This window comes from Meles meles, chromosome 3, assembly GCF_922984935.1.
Source record: "Meles meles chromosome 3, mMelMel3.1 paternal haplotype, whole genome shotgun sequence".
Lineage (NCBI taxonomy): Eukaryota > Metazoa > Chordata > Mammalia > Carnivora > Mustelidae > Meles > Meles meles.
In genome coordinates, this window is record NC_060068.1 from 122939563 (window position 1) to 122960968 (window position 21406).

Here is a 21406-nt window from a genome sequence, read left to right on the forward strand (position 1 = left end):
CTCTGAAGGGTTGCTGGGAGGACTGACTTCCTTCTTCTGTGTCAAGCATTTTGTACTGTGTCTGCTGCCCAGTAGGCATTCCACAGTTACTCGTGTTCCTTTACTGAATCTATGGTTTCCCTCTGCGATGTGACCTAATGGAATTTCAGGGCTCAAGGAAACACCTCATTTCATGTCTTGATTATGTTCAGATAAATGAGATCATAGTCTCCTCACAATTACCTAACTTGACAGAGAGTTGCAGTAAAAAAATAACCCACCATAGCAAAGAGTCTCCAGACCATCTCTGTTTGGTCTGACACATGTATTAGCATGGAGTCTGAGTGACGGTGTTTCTGCTCTTCTGAAGACTCGTCATCTTCCAAATCAAACACAAAGCTACCACAAATACCTGACCTGGAAAGGTAAGACAAACTAATCTTGGGCCATCTGGATCTCTATCCGCCCCTCGGCCCCTCTCCTCTGATTCTGCCCTAGGATCCTCTGGTCTGGGCACAAGCCTAAAGCACAGTGGACCCTGTAACCTGGACACGCTGGTCGCACTCTCCCAGCGGCACGGTGGCGACCACACGCTCTCATGTCAGGTGCTTCCTGTTTTGTGTCCTGCTGATGCAGAATAAGCAAAGATGGGGCTTGCGAGCTGGTGCGTCTGCGCTCTAAGGAAGTTGGAGGCTCAGTGGCTCTAGAAGCTGGGTAGAGCAGGATGGCAGGGGTCACATAGCCCCAGTGAGTGTAGGGTGATGACTGGTTGTGAGACTAGTCTGTAAATTCCTGGGCGCTGAGACCAGGAGGGACTGTAGACTCTGTATCCCCAGGGCCTGGCGTGGCATCTGGCACACAGCAGACGCTTGGGAAATAGCGACTGAAGGAAACAATCGATACCTGAATGAATGAATGAATGAATGAACGGGAAAGGATGAATGAACTATCAAGAGCAAAAGTATAAAAAGATAAAGAACATTTTGAAAGGGGATAGTATAAAAAACAGAAAGTTCTGGCCTCAATCTCTGGTGAAAATCTGAAATGGGTAAATACCTAAATTAATACACTGTTCATTTCCAAGGATCTTGCCTTTGTGCGCAGAGCCTGAGAACTCTCCTAAGCCGCTGTGTCCCTCTAGCCAGAAGCTCCCTGGGGGAACCCTCGTGGGGCTACGAAGGCTGAAGGCTAACGCACCATCGTCTCTACTGATCAGCACGTGCACCCAAGAGATATTGTGCCCGATGAGTCTTCTCACTGCCCGTGGTACTCAGTTATGGCTCATGCACAGCCTTCTGGGTGCTCAGCCCTCAGCTTGGCACATGCTGTCTCTAACCGTCTGCTCACCTTGAAGCAGGCCTTATTGTCACTTTGTAGACTAAGGGTCTGAGGTCCTGAGCCAGGAAGTTACTTGCTCGAGGCATCAGGCTACAGCTGTCGGGATGCGAGGGAAAACTCAGGTACGTGCATGGGTCTGCCTGGGTCCCAAGGCCATGCCTGTGCCATCACGCCAGTCCGCTGCCTGCTGCAGTCCACAGCGGGGCGGCGACCATCAGCAGTAGTGACCAAGGCCATGTGTCCTGCTCCTGCTGCAGTCTGCCGGGGCCCTGCCGGTGTGGGCGGGGAGGTTCGTTTCTGGGCATGATCACTCTGGCACCTTCTGTGGGCCTCCTGGATCACACGCATCTCCTCTGCCGTCTCCTTTGAGACTAGAATGGCTGCTGGAATCCCCGCGATGAGAGTCCAGGCCAGCAGGTCCTGGAGAGTGTGCAGACCTTCCTGCCTCCTACCTGATGCTTCTAGAAACGTGGTTAACCGATTTTCAGACTCTCAAGATGAACAACAGTAGACATAATTAATAGACTGTCTCTGGAAAATGGTCCACTGAATGTTTTTCTAAAAATAACAATTTCCCTCCCACCAAAAGTACCATATACACAGTAACTTAAATTAACATCATTGAGAACATTAGTAAATTAAGCTAATTTCCTTTGTGTTACAATGTTCCCTACAAGGTGAATGCTTTTCAGTGTTAGCAATCTTAGCGCCTACTGAATAATGCAACTAAAAGCCATTCCACAGAGTTCTGAGAACTAGAGGAGGAGACGCTAACCCTCCCTCTTGCTCCCGGCCTGTATCAGAAAGACAAAACCCTGAAGCTGGAGCGACACCATGAAGCCTGGTACTGCAGGGACAGGAGCCTGGACATAGGGAGGGGAACATCCCCTCCTCCCTCTCCGGCCCACTCTGTGCACACTTCAGTTACACTGCCACTTTGCTGCCTGCTCCTCTGGGAAATGGAAAATGGGAATGGGATGAGAGTCATCGGTCTTGTCCGAGAGGTGGTAGAAACAGGGCCTGGGAGGGAAGCTTTGGTTTGACAAAGGAAGGACAGACAGAGGAAAGGTGAGAGGCCCCAGATGAAGCCCTCCTGTGCCTGGATCTAAGTGGAGGGAGGAAGACAAAGCAAGAATGGTCAGGGCTTGGCCAAGAGGGCATGTCTGCAGAAGGAGGGGTCTTAATTGGTCAGGGAAGGGGTCTTAAAGGAAAAGGAATAGAATGCAAAATTCTCTTCACCGCTGGCCAAGCTGGATTGTTCTCGATTTTAACACAATGAGGTGAAGTTTTGAGGAACGACCGATGATAAATGGACCCCTGAAACTCAAGAGCAGGTCGTGAGTCTCAGCAATCTCTTGGCGTATGTAATTGGCCTTCCAGAAGGCCAGTAAGACAGGAGAGGGAAGGCTGGCCCCAGCTAAAAACAATGAGCCAAAACCAGGATTGCTGGGATAGTGCAGTCGGATCTAAGCAAGCAGAGGAAACTTCTACCCATCTCCACAGTAATTTCTCCAGAGCCCCATGCCCAAGATGGAGATCCAGGATCGGGGAGAATCTGAATGCTGCCAAAGGAGGAAAAGCTTCCAGATTTTCGGTGCTTGTGAAAGTAAGGCAGTTGCTGTCATTACCGAGTGCTGTTCCTGAGGCCACGTGCACAGCAGATATTGAAATGTGATCCTCCTCAAATTAGATACTAGTCATCTTTAGGGAAAAGGAATCAATCGTTCTCTTCGTCTGCTGTCTACTGATGTGATATTAGCGGAATGTTATGAAAACTGAAAGCAATGGACAAATAAGCACGTATTTTCCAGCCTGGATTAACCAAGCCCCACCATCTATGTTACATTAAATCTTCTAATGTCTGTGAATATTAAGCCCTTTCCTAAATTCTTATTGTGCCTTTACAGCTTCATAATACTAGCAACTATTTAGCACTTTAAATGAAAAACAACAACAACAAAAAAACCAAAAACCTAGCAAAATGCAAGATGAGGTGAGCCTCTTATTTTTAAAGAAACAAGATTTCAATCAATTATGGGTGACCCATTCCCCTTTGGAAAATCATCTGGGAGTCCTGCCTACTTGGCCTTTGCACAACGCTAGCTTTGCTCTTGAAGTTAAAAAAAAAAAGAAAAACAAAAGAAAAACATCTTTTTACCAATAACGGCATTGCAGGATTGCAGGCCTCGTTAACTCATCTGGTTCTGGTCATACATTTGCGGCGCATATCTGCACATTTAAACCAACAGCACTCTCTTCCTCTGCCCCCTCCTATGCGAAGTTAAAGGATGCTTTTTCTCCAAGTGATAAATCGCCCAGGATATTAAAGAAACTCTTCCATCCACTGTAAAATCTAAGGAAATACACAACCTGGTTTTGCTGTTGTTTCAATTTTCTCCATTACCAACATTACCCCTAGTTCTGAAGACATTCATTTTAATCATCGTTTATTGGGGAAAGAATTACCTGCCAGTCTCCTGGCATATACGAAAGAAGATAAAGTTGGAACGAAACTTCAGGATTAATTAATTGAGAGTACTGCCTGTAATGTGTCTACTCTTAACGTTACAGCGCACATCACAATGAAAACAGTTTTATTTTCCATGGCTGAAATAAATTATAATAAATAATTCATTCCAATGGCAGAGACGTACTGGAGAGCAAGAGCAGCAAAATTGACTATGCTACACTGTGAGTCTCATTCTTGAATCTTCATTATCCATTTGAAACTTTTTACGAGTAGTAAATCATATTTCAAGTGGCTGCAGATCTCATAAAGCAGCTTGCTGCATTCAAATAAAACCAGAAAACCTGGGGCACTCGAGTCTGCAGGCCTTGCCACTCAGCACTATTTGGGAAACTCCTTCTCACTCTTCTCTTGCCAGCATCAAACACAACACTTTTTCCACTTGATATAAAAATTAAGCATCACTTGTCAAAAACGTCATCCTTGTTTCCTCTGGGTGGGAATGTTGAGAAAATCTCTGTGTAGAGGAACGGCCTTCACCTTCAAAGCCATTTCCCTCTACTTTTTATTCCCAAATGAATGACTGCCACACAGCCAGGTTCCAGAACCTCAATGGCCTCTACTAGCCTCCGGGGGGCCCTCAATTAGCAAATATGTGTACACAGTCAAGAGAGAGGGGCACATGTGCTATGATTCTGTCTAAAAAGACCAGCCGATCTTCATAGGACGGGTGATATTAAGCTTGAACCTTAAAAGATACATAGAAACATCAGCAGGGAAGAAGGATGTATCACGAAGAGGAAATAAAAAGAGAAAAGACAAAGCAGACAGGGCTTGGGATGTCTGAGGAACAGTTAGCCTCTTCTTTTGAGTAGGAAGGACAGAGCTGAGGGCGGGGAGCTGAAGGCTGGGCTGGGTCCAGGCTCTAAAAGGCCTGTGCTGGGGTGCCTGGGTGGCTCAGTGGGTTAAGCCTCTGCCTTTGGCTCAGGTCATGATCTCAGGGTCCTGGGATTGAGCCCCGTGTCAGGCTCTCTGCTCAGCAGGGAGCCTGCTCCACCCCCACCACTCACTGCCTCTCTGCCTACTTGTGATCTCCGTCAAATAAATAAATAAAAATTAAAAAAAAAAAAAAAAAAGGCCTGTGCTGTCACACTAAATGCAGAAGCGGGTTTGGGCCAGTCCATAACAGGTAGCCTTCAAAGGATTCCTGAATAATGCTGAGCTCTGGGATCTAGAACAATGACTGATGGGAGACCGGAGCAAGGCAACGATGCGTCAGTACCAGAGGCAAGGGAGCACGTTTAGATACTACTGCAACAGTCCAGCTGAGAGAAGGCAAGGGCCCCAGCAAGGCTGGTAGCAGAGACACAGAGGAGTGGTCGAATCCTAGCGTGTATACCCCATTTTTTTCCCAAGCAATGAAATCTTTCCAAAAACCATAACCTGCCACTAAAGCTGTAGATGAAGTCAGAGCTTTAGGCCTCAAATGCAGGACTGCCCATGGAGAGAAGGGGCTGGGCACCAGATGGCCCTTGGAGTGCTAAGGGCAGTGGAGAGGCTCTGCAGACTAACAGTCCAACAGTGAACTCGGGACATCAGGAGCTGCGAGACAACCCCGCTGGCGGACATACACATGCACGACGGAGATGATTACAAGCACATGTTTATATTAAATATTCAGTGATAAAGTAAACTCTAACCGCTGCCGTTCAGAAGCAGGGAAGGGAGTGGGAAATAGCATGCTAGTTTATTGAACAGTCATCACAACATTTCCCAATGAATATCGTATTTCAAAACAGCGCAACATCAGGCATAATGGCACGAGGGCATCTCGTACAGCCATCCAAGCAGAGTGCAATGAATATTGTATTTCATAATAAATATATTATCCTTACAGGAGGAGGGCCAATGTTTCATTGTCTCTCATCTGTCACTACATTCTCCCTGATTTCCTGAAGGGATTTAGTTAGATGGACCTAAAAATCATCATAACCAACAGCAGAGGATTATCTTACTTATTATGTTCAAATGATTTTGTGTGGGGAGAAAAAAGTATTTTCGTGGCACATTCTCAGGGCCCTCGGAAGCATTTTCCATTAAAGATTAGTCTAGAGTTTATGTTTAAACCACAGAGGACAGCATACTGCCTTTCAGATTTGAGGGGTTTTATTTATAGTCGTCTAAATGGCAGAGTGCTGGCCACGGAGATGATTCAAAGAGTTACCGAGATCTGGAAGCTCTTTTGCCCTAAGAATTACATAGGAAGCCTGAGGAATGATAGGACTAGGTCCCTGCTCCCTGATTTATTCAGACGTTTACTGACTACGTACTCTGTGCCAGGCTCTGTGTCACAACCTGGGGACACACCGATGAACAAGGCAGAGTCCCAGCCCTCAAAGAGCTCACAGTCGGGTAGGGAAGGAGATACACAGTTGATAAACCATGACAAGCCAACAGAGAAAGTCCCACACACAGAAGCTAGCACAGGAGGCTTTAAGAGACCAGAGGAGGCTGAAGAACTCTGTCTTGGGGTGGGGGCCAGGCCAGGAAGGCTTCGCAGGTGACACGTGGTGCTGTGGGAGAGAATAAACCAAGGCTGACAGGCACACAGGCTGGAAGAAGGGTGAACAGGGGCAAAGGTTTGGAGAGGTGTTTGGGGGACGGCGAGCAGTTCTGTGGGACTGGAGGGGGTGGTAAGTGGCCGCTGGTGGCCAGGGAGGCTGAGTACGTGGACGGGGGCTGGATCTTGGGAAGGGCCTACTAATGGGTGCTACAAAACATAGGTCTTATCTTGCAGGCAATGGGGTGCCATTCAAGGGGAATGACTTGAGGTGAATGACTCTGAGAATGACTCGGGACAAACTGCTGGTCGAGCCCCTCTGCTGATCGTCTGCTCCTTTAGGAGGCGTGGGCCGTCTGACTTCTCATCCGTCTACAGAGGCAGCTCTGTTCCTGTTCTAGGATCGGGAGGCCACAGACACAGGTTACCTGCCTGACCTGCACCGCAGTCAGGGCAGATCTCGGCTCCCTCTTTGCTGGCTCTGTGGCCAGGACCCTGGAAACGGCATTGCCTTATTTCCCTTGGTCCACAGTGCATAACGTAATAGTGTCCCCTGTCAGGAATGGTTCTCTTTGTCAGGAAGCTTTTTATTGATGTTCAACCTTCATTTTCCCTTTCTTAATAATATCCCATTATGCCAATACTCCATTGTGCCATGCTAAGTAATTCCCTCTCTTTCTTGGCAGTGACATCTCCCAAGTATTTATAGACTTATCAAATGCCCTGTTCAGTTGTCACTTAGGCAGGCTATACATATTTAGCTTCTTTAATCTGGCCCCATAAGCCAGCCCTTCCATTCTCCTAAATCACTTGAGTTCCTTTCCTCCAGGTTTCTGTCAACTTGTTTCCAGACTCTCTGTGATGCAGGGGGCTCAGGAAGAAGATGGGGCTGGGGGGAGGGTTTGCTCCCTCTGTGGGATACGAGCCCAGCCTTTGCTGAGGGCAGAACTTCTCCCTTCAAGTGCAGACTCCAGAATAGGCCAGGCCAGGCCTCTGGGGGGCTACAAGCCCCTCACGTTACCTGCACATGTTTCCAGTCCCTGATATTCCACTGGTGGCTCTCATTCTGTGCCAGGTGCACACAGGCAACATGTAAGTAGTAAGCACCTACTATGTGTTGGGTGTCATGCCGGGGGCTTCTCCCTCCTGCTTTTCCTCTGCCTCTTCATTTCTCACACATATTCAATGCTCAAAGACTTACTGAGAGCCTACTATGTGCCAGGCACTGTGGTATGGGATGGAATAAGATGCGGTCCTTGTGGCCTTAAGCTCCTGGAGCCCAAAGTATTTTATCAATGTCTTATTGCCCACCCATCAAGTCGTTTCCTTCCAATCCTAAAGGGTCTCTGAGAAGTCATCCCTAAATGCACTTAACTCTAATTGACGCTTTTAGTTCCTTGAGTGGAACTTCTTCGTCCTATCTAAAACTAGATGCCACATTAAGTACGGGCATTAACACAGAGCTCTGGCTTAGAATTGTCTTTCTGGTGGGTCTCTCTGGGGCCTGAGAGAGTTCTCTCCAGGCCTTGCACTTCTCATCACTCCTTCTTGGCAGTTGGCTTCACATTCCTCATTCACATGACCTCAACTAAGTATGCACTTGAATGTTTTTCTTTTCCACGGTAGTGATGTTCTGAGTTACACAGTAGGCTGAGGAGTGACAGAACGGGAAGGAGCTAAGGCGAGGGGTTTTGGCTAAAGTCTTGGGGAGTCTGGGCCTAAGATCTCAGGAGGGACTAGTTCAACTACCTGATCCTGCGGGCCAGTTCCAGTAAGGCTGAGAAGTGCCCTGGTGGAGATGAGATGTTGGTATATTTGAAGAGGTAAAGTGACTATCCCAGGGACACAGAAGTATTCAAAGCCAGGTACGTTGATTGCAAAATCTGTTCTGATTGCAGTAAAGCAGAAAATCCTAACAAATACAGAACTCGCAACTCAAAACTCTGAAAGGACGGAAATTCATCCATCTGAAAGCATTCCCTGCATCTTCCCAAGCATGACAAGGGGAGAAGAATTAACATACAAGAGTTATTCTTGGGCACAAAGCGTACAAAGTAGCAGGCCAGAGGCCTGTCCTCACGACAGGCCAGAGGACTAGGGAAACTTTACCTTGTTCTGTAAGTAGTGATCAGACTGTAATCAAAGAAGTGTTTTCTTGAACATATGAAATGAGCTCATAGCCTCCCCAGTGGTTGCTGCTGATTAAACTTTCCAAGAATTAAGACCGGAAATGAATATGAAAGTTCAGTTCACAACTCTGGCACACACTCATGTGCTTTGGAAAACTTTCCCATTGTTTATCCTTCAAGTATGTGAAAAACCATGGACAACTGTAAAATGAATAAATCAAGCCATCATTAAGCTGACCTTCACTTTACACAGTGCCATTCTTTCAAGAAACTCAATTTCTCATACCATTCACAATGCCACTTGGAAAGATAAAGGTGGGAGAAATGCCAGGAGAGCAGAGTAGGTTAAAGCCCTGGGAAGACTTGGTGCAGTAAAAAGGATGCGAGACCTAGAGACAACGGCCTTAGTTATAGTCTCAGCACTGCAACTTACTGGCTGTCTAAATTTGCCTCCCAGAACCCCTGCACAGTTGTCGCATACAGGTACTGTGGATGTAATCTGGGGATGTACCTATACTCCCAAGTTCAGAAAATACACCGTATTTGCCCTACTGTCTCATGAGAGTTGCTGTGAGACTGAGAGGAGACATGAGGTGTAAAGACACATCAATGGAAAGAGTCCTAAAGTTTATTCTCATGGTGATGCCTGGAATGCATAGGAAGAATAAGGGACAAGTCAATTCGGGGCCAAGAATAAAATCCAAATGACACTGTACCTGGCTACTTCTCTGGGCATGCAGCAGGGGATGGCTGCTACATGGTTCTTGGTTTTTCAAGTCTTCAAGTCAAGTGAACATCTTCTTAATGCCAGTTTCTAAGTCGAAGGAAGAGGACTCAGCCAACCTGGGTCAAGTGCTTACCTCTTATCAGTTCTCAAAGGGCGGACCCTGGCTCAGTCAAGGATTTATAAATGAATGAATGTTGTGTGCCCCACCCTGCCCCCTCCTGCCCTACCAAGCCTGTCTCTAGGGCATTTACAAGTAGTACTGCATAGTGGTTATGAGCACAAAGGTTCTGCTGCTTAGAAGCTGTTACAGTGACTGGGTTACCTGACTTCTTGAAGCTACACTTACGATACTTTGATTATAAAATGCAGAAATGAGTATCTGCTTCCCAAAGTAGTGAAACCTTATGAATACAAATATAAATACGAATGATAAATATATACATTTAAGCACTTAGCACAGAGCCTAGTAGATTTTTCCACTTCTTTTTCATCATAATCATTCATCACCACCACTGTCTGCGTCTGAAGCTGCTCATCCATAGTGACCTCCTAGGTCTTAGCGACCCTGCAGGAAACGTCTAGATCTTTAAGGAGGAGGTGTGGAAGTTCTTTCACTTTGGAGTGGAAGGGTGAGGAAACACTTCTATCTTTTCTATCAGCTTCCCTATGATATCCATACAGGTTTAGGATCCTTCTGCTGTGCCCTGGCTTGGGTATGACACAGGAAGATGGACGCAGGCGGCGTGTTCACATGTCACAGAAACACTGGTCAGAACATGAAGACCGCGCTTGGGCCAAAACATGGGAGTACTAATCCTGAGTGACTTCTGCTTGTGAAACATGGGCTAAGTGCTGCTCCCTGCGCCGTGTCAGCATAAGCAGGCAGATAGCATCTGGAGAACGTCTGAGGGCAGACAAAACCATCCCTTTAGAACACAGGCTGTGAGGACGCCAGGGTGACTCAGTCGCTGAAGTGTCTGACTCTTGATTTCAGCTCAGGTCATGATCTCAGGGTCTCGAGATCGAGCCCTGCATTGGGCACGGAGCCTGGTTAAGATTCTCCTTCTCCCTCTTTCTCTCTCTCTCTCTCTGCTCACCCCACCCCCTCCTTACGCACACTCTCTCTCTGAAGAAGGAAAAAAAAAAAAAGAATACAGATTGTGAGATACCTCCTCAGAGTTGGTATCAGTATTTCATCTATGGAGTAGAAATTTTCCTTGCTAAGGCTTTAAAAAGGGATACATTTAGGGAACTTTTAATTTACAATGATAGCCAATTATGCCAATCACCACTAATGAAGAGGCTAAAAACCATTTTGCTTGCCATTTGCCATACTGGGTGAGAGATTTGTTACCACGCATGCCTAATTATCGTGGGGGGAAAACTATGTAAAACTCTGCATTTTTTTTCCACATGCAATGTTCTCTGTTTTACAGGAATGTGAAGGAAAAGGTATGGCTGTTGTTCATCTTTTACAAGCCCTTTGCCATTCTGAGAACATAGGCTATGACTACACAGAAAAACTGTGTTAAACTGTAGATAAAAGAACAGTGACAGATTGCAGTCACTTTAATTCATAAAGAAAATAGTGGGAGCCCCTGGGAATGCCGAATTGAGCCACTAGCACCCAGTGACTTCATGCTAAGTCACAAACTACATCATATATTTTAAACACAAAGGCTAATGGACATGTGACTTATTTATTTCAAATACTTCTTTATGCAGAGCTGGTTCTTTTTCTTTTTTTTTTTTTAGCTCTTTGGAAAACATTATACATCCCCTCTTTTATAAACATACAAATATAATTGTAAAATGACATCATTCTGTTTTCATTTAATTACCCCTGAAATGCTTTCTATTTAATATTCATTACTCAAAAGCTAATTTAAAAGAGAAAGAGATGCGACTTATTAAAAAAGATGTACTGTCATTCACAGCAATAGTTATCTAATATACAGAAGTTAATAAAGCAGATTAATCTACAAGTCCCTTTAAGCCATTCTTGAGTTTTGAACAACTGCCTCTTTGACCTTTCACCCTCATGCTGTGCACCAGTAGCAGGTGCCAGCTGTACAGAAATGATGGCTGTGCGTTTGAAGGCAGAATCTTTTCTTACTTTGCTTCTGACCAGCAGCTGACCCTGTAGGAGTGATTGTTTCTGGGGCCGGCCTAAAGGCTACATAAACCAGTAGCAGATAAACAAAAGGCTACATATACCAGCTGCCTTGCCTAAGGGTACCGTCCAAGGCTGACACCTCCACTCCTTCTCCAGCATCCCAAATTGCTCCTTGTTTGTTTCCATACATGCATTTCATCCTTGTTACACTGTGCAAGGGGTGGGCGGAGGAGAAAACCCCCCAAAACAACAAAAAACCCTGTCCCTTCCTTCGCACTTGACTTTTGAGTATTCCATGTCAAACTGTGTTATTATGATGCTAATCTAGGCCTGATTTAGCAACTTTAATAAGAGGCTAAACCCTCTTGTAATTAGATAATAAAATTTTATTATGTATTTTAATATTAAAAGTCTTAAAATCAAACTCTTCAAATCATACACTGCTACGGAGCTAAGGTACTTAAATATCATAGCCCCCGAAAATGGGACCTTGAAAAAGCACATTGTGGCTAATTTTTCATTCTCAGAAATGTAAACATGGAATTCCTATGTGGTGGCAGGGAAAGCTCCAACACTCTTAATTATGTGCAGGGAAGAATGAATCTATTCAAGGGTGAAGCACACTGTACCATTTCCAGCAACAGCGTGAGATGGCTTTGACAGTTATTTCGTGGATACAAATTACACAAGTATAAAAACAATCCCCATAATGATTAAATGCAGTTATGTACATAGGAGAATACCAGTGCAAATGGTAACATATTTAAATGGTTTTTCCTTCATTAAAAAAAATTATATATGATATTAAACCATCAATCACTGCTGAGGCACAAGAGCTGCAACGTACTGTCACTGGTTGAAATAAATGACTTGGAGACTGAATTCTGGCTCATTCAATATGGTGTCTCTGCTGTTGCTTAGTCACCCAACTCTCTGCTGGCTTGGGCTACATCTGGTGGATTCCATCCCTTTCAATTAATAAGGCAAGTTATGCTATCAATGGATTACATCTTTAAACTGTGCTTAGAGGTAGAAAAACACATGTCCTAGTGAAAAAACAAAACAAAAACACAACACATCTCTGTTCTGTTAACCATTTGGAACAATACTCGAAGTGCTTATTTCTTTCCTCACCCACATTTAGGATGAAATTGTCTTGTGGAATTTCAGCAGGATCGTTAGATAGTATACAAAGGTGTAATCTCCTCTTAGCATTCCCATTCCGTTTATTATGAAGCAGTCTATGACCATGCTGGCTTTGAAACCTAAAGTCACTGCCTGAGGACTGTAATTCTGCAAATTAATTTTGGGGGGGGGGTTTGTTTTGTAGACACTCATTGACCATTACAAGATTTCAGGCTTGGCTAGACGCTGAGACAAGTATCAAGGCTGAAGAGATCTTTGTGGAAGAAAAGATAACTCTGTTAAAGACAGATATTACAGTTCTGATGATAACTGGATGATTCATAAGTCAAGAACAGATTTTTGTTTTAACTAATTTTTCTGTTTTAAAATACCATTTCTTTTGGTTATACTTGAAACAGTCATTCAACAAATATTTCCACAACAAAAACACAACCAAATGGCAAAGATAGGGTATATAACAAAAAATTTGGATTCGAATCATCCTCCTACAGATGGATCAATGATTTTACAATATCACAGATAAAATGCCATTTTAGTAAAAAAAAAAAAACAAAACCAAAAACACCTAGTTTTTCTATATTAAAAATTATATACTTTAACTTTCTAAATTGATCTTTAGCATTGATGGTCAGAAATTCATCATTTAAGAGTTTTACTCCCTTCTGGACTTTTATTATGTGGTTGTTACCTAGAAACTTTTGTCCAATCCTGGTCCTCTCATATATTCTGATTTGATCCTTAGTAATTAGACTGTGTACACACACACACACACACACACACTTACTTGACCAAACTGAACTTTAATTTTTGCCTCAGACAAATATGGTTATTTTGAAGATTAAAAAAAATGTTTGGGAGGTGTTAGATGAGTTTCATTGACTGTTGACTGCATCCATTGTGGATGCAAAGACACGATCCAAATATAAATAAATGCCCTCTTTAAATTTTAAGACACTCATGTATAGAATCAAATGTAAGAGCAAGATAACAGCAGCCTCTTTAAGCAAGTAATCCAAAAAGTGTGCTTCAAAAATTATTAAAACATCAGCAATAGCACATGGGATGGCTGTGGGAAATATCAGAGATCATGCTTTGGAAGATCTTAGTTCTGAAACCCTCTAGGATTACATAATACATTGGTGGAAGACTGGTAAGCAGACACATAGAATCTGGATTTCTGGTTCTCTTTGGAGGAGGAAGTGGCTAGGTAATAATACCACTGGCAACACTGGGTCCTACCTTCTTACAGGGCAAGAATGAGCTGGCCCGGTGTGGAGGCTGCCCCCGTAGGACTGGGATGTAGACTCAACTTGGGTTTCTTTCCCAAGCTTCAAGTTTTCTGCTTGGCTCTGTAGGTAGCTTATTTTGTGATACTTTGTAGAATGGAAAGGATAGGGAGAGGGATGCTCAACATTATCACTTTGAGTCTTGTTGATGTGAGAAGCCCTTGAGCGCTAATGGTACCCAGCAGCAGAAGCAGCTTCCATTAGAGAAGAGAAGCTGTCTGCACCTGAAGGAGGTGACAACTGGCATTCTATACTGATGAGTCAGTGGTGAGAGTCAGGATGAAGCCTAGAGACGCACTGGGTACAAGGGATGGATAGAGAGCACCTGTTGCTTCCTCACCTTCATTTCACAGGTGCCGTATTGCTCTATCCGAGAAAACCTAAGCTGGAACAAACCTCAAGAGCTCCCTCAAAGACATTAAAGGAAAGGAACACAGGAACATCACGAGACAGTGATGCTATTAGACTCTGGCGGCCTTCTCGAGGATACACGTCCCACTCCATTTTATACTCTCAGTGTCTGGCTATAGAATTAATGAGTGGGTGTGGGTCCAGGGTAAGGGAGAGGAGGTCTGTTCACTCTGCCTCAGTGACGGTGGGGAGCACAAGGCTCTCTGTACCAGCTGGCAAAGCACCCTCCCTCTCCTTGCCCACCACCTCTCTGGGTCACCGCCCATCTGTTTCATCCCGGCTGTGGCACGAAGTTGGGGGATAGGATAACTGCTCTAAATTATTCCACCTTAAAGATGGTCCCGGTGGGACTTACTGGAAGCTCAGCTTGCTTTAGCGTGAGTGCTGAGAACACACAAACCACCTTAGATTAGTAGCTGCCAACAAACTCTAGCTCTGTGGTTAAGCATGTGAACTCTGGAGTTCAACAGGCCAGAACTGCAGTTTTCCACTTACTGACTATGGGTGACCTTGGGTAAGTTAGTTACTTAATCTGTTTGTGCCTTAGTTTCTATATTTACCAAGGGGCCATCATAATGCCACTGCTTCACAGACATGCTACGATGATGAAATCGGATTACACGCATACGTAGAAAGCATACACTAGTACCTGCACAGAGTAAGTGCGCATATTGTGCCAATATCATTTTTTCCTAGAAATAAATACAGAGTCCGAGCGCAGAGTGCTGGGAAGACCGAGATCGTGGCAGCACATGCAAAAACCAGTTCCTTCCTGAAACCTGAGCTCCTGGCTTTCTCTGTTGGTGTCTACTGGCCGATCCTCGGTGTCCTCTAAACCCTCTACACCCAAGCTGTCCTCTGATCTAGTTTTGAATGTTTCTTCAGCGTGTGTTTCTGGTACCAACCTACTTCCACGTTTTTGACAATACGAGGGCATGTCAACCAGACTGAGCTAATGCATCATGCGGAGGGCACACTTTCCATTCAGGGTCCACTAGTAATGCCTTTAATAATGTTAGAAAATCTGGCTAATTGTTTTGTAAGAGGATAAGAGGCATGAATATACTTCATCTGCTTAAGTGTTTCCCACCGTGAGAGTGCGGCTAAGGTTCTAGAGGCCAAAGTCTCAACATGAGTTAAATATGCGACTGCACTTTCTCCTACTTAGTATTATAGGGAATGGACTCTTAAGTATGAAAGATGTCTTGTATAGGATGTCAAAATGTTGAGCAGTATCACTTCAATCTAAACACAAAAATGAAAAAAGAGCAGATGATTTCCCTTTCGCTGTAATTCACTTTGGGATGCATGTCGTGAAGAGCACTATACAAAAGCAATTTTCATTGATTGACTGACTGATTGAGGAAAAGGGTGAATGTTCTCTCAGCACAGATCCCCACTGAAGTATGATTCTTATAGCTCCTGACAGCTCTTCACAATTTGTAGTTAAATGCCAGGAGGGGGGACGGAGGGAGGAAGGGAGGGAGGGCGTGAAGAGAGAGATAATCATAATTAGCACTTTCTGGGGGGTTTTTTATAGCTGACTTATACCAAATAGTTTAATAGATCAGGGTGAGATAAATTCAAACCCAAATATTCTATTCGTCCCTTCAATATATTTAGATTTTAGAGACTGTAATTGCTAAAAATACCTTGTTAAGAAGTTAACCGCATAACCTAGTCAGTAATACTGACAATCGCAGAGTTCCCATCCTACTTCCGTGGAAGGTACTCCTCTCTCCAGCGCAATTACTTACAGCAGCAGTTCTGATTTAGAGACGCATTCTGCATCAGTGTCCTATTCTTACCATCCGAAAAAGAATCAGTCACACATCTCTGAACTGCTCCTCTAATGCTATAAAACACACTCTTCTGTTTACCTAATTTGGGCAAATCTTTCACTCCATGATATAACTAAGTGAATGCTGATCTATGGCTTAATAGAGGCAAACACTTAACATGACCAGAAATAAAACTGAAAAAAATTCACACAGAATTTAATTTTCCAAATTACTATAGCAGATCTGTGCCTCATCACTATCACCATTGGCTTATTGTTAAGATTTTAGTTTATCTTTCTAATGGCATAAAAACACATGGAGAATATTTATTCTTAATACATGGAAACTGGGTTTTCCTCAATTGCTAAGTCCAAGGAATGCTGGTGAGACAATAATTCTTATTTGCAATAGATTCACTTAATTATAGTGGATCTTCAAATCGACCGAACTTAATGCTAGCAAAGTTAGATTTGTTTGCGGATTCTGGAAAATGCCTTATTTGGAGAATATTTTTAAAAACACCGAGGATCTCAAGCCACATAATAGATCATAATAAGCACATTTCCAGGTGAGAGGTGCTGAAAATGTGCTTCCAGGAGGTTGCACACCAGTCGAAAGGCCTACAAGGATGTTGGAAAAGCTTTTATGTGGGTGCAAGCTTCGCCTGCTATGGAAGCTTGAGGACATAAACTTTTGCAATTTGGAACTGACACTCCTCATGCAATTATGCTTCCAGCAATATATATATCCAGGTTGGGGGGAAACAGTTCAAACAAGTAAATAATTGCAGGATCATTGCACCAGTTTAGTTTAAAGAGCTGACAAACCCTCTCTAAACTCCAAGCACAATTAGTCATTAGGGTCTAGTTTTTCAGCACTGTTAAGCAATTTGTAACCCATTCCTTTTAATAGGGTTAGGCATTACTTAACCGACACAGATGCCTTGAAACTGAAACCTCGAGTTATAAAGCAGCCACCTTGTTCATTACCTTCAGTGATAGGCAAATCATCTATAAAAACAGCATTTAATGGGCAACCAATGAATAATCAATGGCTCACTTTTCATCTGAGTGTGAAAATGAGAATAATCTAATACAAAGTCCCTCTGGTAAGATGCTGAATCTCGAATCTCGAGTTCTGCTGCTCTTCAGGGCTGATTTATAAGGTCTTGGGAAGCTGATGTAAACAGATGATCAATGGGACCCATCCTTGCTCATAATAACCCCCAACTGGCCCACTCCTTCTTTTCCAAGTCCATCCCTTCAGGCTATTAGCTCTGTCCAGCTAATTCTTCCCACTACTCCTGCCTGCTGCTTTTACTCCGGCCATCCGTTCAGTCCAGCCGACTCAGAAGTAATTTTATACGCAGCAGAGAGCGGGTAGAATTGATTTTTCACTCAGCGCTCAGTTCCCATCTGAATAATTATCAATTTTACTGCCTCATAAAGGGAAGAGTCAAAATTTCAAATCAATTCAAAAGAGCTTTTGAGACGACAGAAACTGTGCATAAGAATAGAGGTCAAAGTTGTCAGTGACCTAAGGAGATGATGTCAGATATTGCTATACCCGATGGTTGACATCAGAGGCACTCAAGATGATAGAACCGAGCGCTAATGCAAATCATATTTATGCTGACTACCAGAGACCAGTCATGAATATTTAAAATGCTATCTGAAAGCCTACATTCCAAATAAATAGAATGTATTCCACTGTTAATAAAGATATATCACTACTTAGTCATATGCTATAAAGCAAAGGATTACCAGGTATTATTAACACACAGAAATTACTTAAACCAACAAATGCATGGTGATTTCGAGTAAAGACAAACTTGATTGTCTCCTGTACAACCACATCACTTGCTCTGCACAGTCTGATGGTATTTGCCTAGGATCACAGCCTATTGATTCTGGTAGAATCTTCTACTGACTTAAAAAAGTTTCTGCCAAAGTTTATGGGATGAAATTGTGATCAGGCTGAGTGCTGGCAGGAGGGATTTGGCGGTGGACTTGTCAGTTGCCATGGTGGGGTTGGGGCTGGGTCTGATTCTTGGCCAATCCATGGGTATTTATTTTCTCCCCAGGCTACATGCTCTAAATCTGTGGTGTTCAACCTTGTCCTTACAGAACACTGGAAGGCTATGCCACACTCCCATCAGTACCAGAGGCTACTGCAGTTGGGTAAGTGGCTGAGGGGGAAGGAGCGGTACACCCAGATCTCCACAGAATGTTCAGTGTGAAATGATCTTATCCATGCCAACCAGGCCCTTTGAGAATCAACAATGTAAGTGGTAAGGACTTGGGCTTTTGGTTTATATTCCACTCCCCATTTGCTCTCTCTGTGACTCAATGTATTCACCAGTAAAATGGGGATGATGATTTCCACATTTCAGGGTTGTTATGGGGGGGTGCAAATGAGAAGAGTTCTCTGAAAGTCCTCTCCTCGTGTGTCAATCTCTATTACCACTATATATTTTTTTTAAAGATTTTATTTATTTGACAGAGAGAGAGATCACAAGTAGGCAGAGAGGCAGGCAGAGAGAGAGAGAGGGAAGCAGGCTCGCTGCTGAGCAGAGAGCCCGATGCGGGACTCGATCCCAGGACCCTGAGATCATGACCTGAGCCGAAGGCAGCGGCTTAATCCACTGAGCCACCCAGGCGCCCCTATTACCACTATATCAATCAAATTATCATATAAGTGGTTAGTTGTCTAATAACTAACCGGTTATCTCTGTCCCACCTGATAGCAGCATTTTTTAAAAAAGATTTTATTTACTTATTTAATAGAGAGATCACAAGTAGGCAGAGCAGCAGGCAGAGAGAGAGGGGGAGGCAGGCTCCCCGCTGAGCAGAGAGCCCGATGCGGGGCTTGATCCCAGGATCCCAAGATCATGAGCTGAGCTGAAGGCAGAGGCTTAACCCACTGAACCACCCAGGCGCCCCTGATAGCAGCGTTTTAATGAGAGAAATTGTGTCTTAGGAATCTCAGTGGCTCCCGCACCTTGTGCACAGAAAGTCCTCAATCCACGTGCTACCTTTCTCTTTTCACTAATGTGTTGTAATCCCTCCAGGGTCATACCAAACACTTACAGGCTGACAGCACCTTGTCTAGTTACACAGAATCTTAATTACACACCTCCTCGCCAGGAAAACAACAGGCTAACTAAACATCAGCCAAAATAAGTTTATATAATTTAATATGAATATTTGTAAAAAATGATAGCTAGGAAGAAAGCCTAGCCCATGGCTGGCTCATTCTATGTTCATCATTTCTTTGCTCAGAGTAATAGTCTGGTGGCAGGCATCTTGTTTGTTGGCTAATAACCTTGTTAAAATGTTTATATTTGCAAACCACCAACTATTATGAAGATAATTTGGCAAGATGAAACGACTGGAAGCAGTATAAAGTTTCCAAAGTTAGTGGAACTGGAAACTATCGTAGTAATAGTATCTCTGCAGAAAAATGGCATTATTCTCTCTGAAATATTTCTGGCATGTGTTATTTTTATGCATACTGTTACTGTGATTTGCAGAAGTGAGTTTTTAAAAAACAATATTAAACTTGAACCTAACTCATATTAGCCAGTGAGAAAACACATTTGAAAATAAAGAAGTTGTGGCTTTATTATTTATTACTTAAATGTCCCGGGGGAATGTGACCTATCTGAACCCTGATTTATCTTAAATGGGAAGAGTATCAATTGTGGTACGATAAACGGCAAGTTCCCAGGCACCAAACAGGAGCTCAGCAAATGGCAGTTTCCTGACGTACCAGAGTACCCACAAAACAAACTTCAGAAGCCGTTATTAGAGGCTCCAGGAAAGAAACCAGAGCATGATCATCTCTAGTTCCGGCTTTGCCTTCTGTTTTTCTCAGGCCTCTAGAAGAGCTATCCTTTCTTTGAATTCTAGCTTCACTGGAGTAGGATGAACAACTGAGAGATTTCCTGAGGGTGAGCTGTCCTGGGGCTAGTGCGCTACCCTATCTTCTGGGAAAATCCGCCTATAGAATAACTGATAGAGTCTTGACCAGACCATTTGCTCTAAGAGATACTCAGGCCCTAGGCTGTCTTTTGGGAAACTCTGTTTCTTAAGCCAGGTGACCGACCACCAGTTACCTGCTGCAGGACATCTGGATTTTGCTGCATAAAATGTAATAGTCTCTGACCGGCCTGGGTGGCCTCTCTGCATCGAAGTGGCTTCTTGCCCTCTTTTGCTATGTGCTTGAAGAGGTAGGTGACGATGTAGTCTAAACTGGTACAGCAGCTGGAGGAGACAACTGTATCTGTACGAACAATAAATGAGAATTCCTTTGCATTACTGAAGCATTTTTTCATCTGATTAATTATAATGCCTCCAATTAAAAAAATCACTTCCTGGTTTCAAAGCACTTTTATCAAACTATAAATTCCTTGACGGCAGGGATTTTGCCTTACTTATCTCTTTAAACCCGGTGTCTATTACAGGACCTGGTGTAAAGATGTGTTAGTAAGTAAATGATTCCTGGATTGAATTGGACAGAATTTTCCATTTGTGACCTTAACGACCCTCTGTTCAACTCAACTGACTTTATTAAATATCTATTTGGTGCAAAGTGCTCTGCTTCAGACGAAACAGGGCACAGACTTGGGGCAAAGGGCTCTGTTTCAGAGGCAACCCTGACCCTGGTATCCAAGACCTCATGAGGTAGTACGTAAGTCACTGGGGCACAACGCTGGGTATGAATGAGTGACACATTGCTGTGAGGATTTTGAGGAAGACATCACATCTGGATGGGGGAATCAAAGAGACTTTCTGAAGGAGACAGAACCTGAGATGGGCCTGGGAAAGTTGTTTTAGTTAGATATAAACAAGGGCATTTTCCAGGTAGAGAGATGAGCACAATGTACACAGGGTGGCAGGAAGGCAGGAATTTTGGAGTCAGACATCTGTGGTTTCAAATCTCATCTTTTCTAATTACTTGCTGTGCTGTTACTTTGAAAGAGCTGCTTGACTTTTCTCATCATTTGTAAAATATCTTGTAGACCCGAATGAGAAGAAAACAACTAGAAATTCTCATCATAGAAAGAGCTGATATTTAATGAGAGCTTGTTGCGTTAGTTGCATGAATTATTATTTTGTATCTTCACAATAATAGTTAAATTATTATCCTCACTGTAATAGTTACTGTTATTATTATTTCCATTCACAGGCAAGAATAGTGAGGATTTAAATGACATGTCCAGTGCCCCAGGGCTAGATGATTGTGGAGCCACTGTATGAGAATAAACAAGGATTCTAGATTTATGTTCTTAACCACTAAAATCAAGCAGGTATTAAACAAAATGAGGTATTAAGCAAAAATAAACACAAGCATCAAACACCTTCTTAAAACACAGGGGCTCAGAGGATGATGTTACTACTGGTTTGCCCTCATGATGGAAAGAGGAAAGTGTATTTTGGAGTAGGACTTTTGGTTTGAGTGAAA

At 43.6% G+C, this 21406-nt stretch overlaps 1 protein-coding gene across 2 annotated transcripts in view; it reads right to left on the minus strand.

Annotated features, from left to right (window-relative positions):
- Nucleotides 1-21406, minus strand: part of RANBP17 (RAN binding protein 17) — a 325143-nt gene that overhangs the window by 7052 nt on the left and 296685 nt on the right. For both annotated transcript variants that reach the window (XM_046000975.1, XM_046000974.1), the window contains one exon: nt 20058-20224. In XM_046000975.1, the coding sequence (XP_045856931.1) occupies nt 20058-20224 (167 nt within the window). The remainder of the gene's footprint in view (nt 1-20057; nt 20225-21406) is intronic.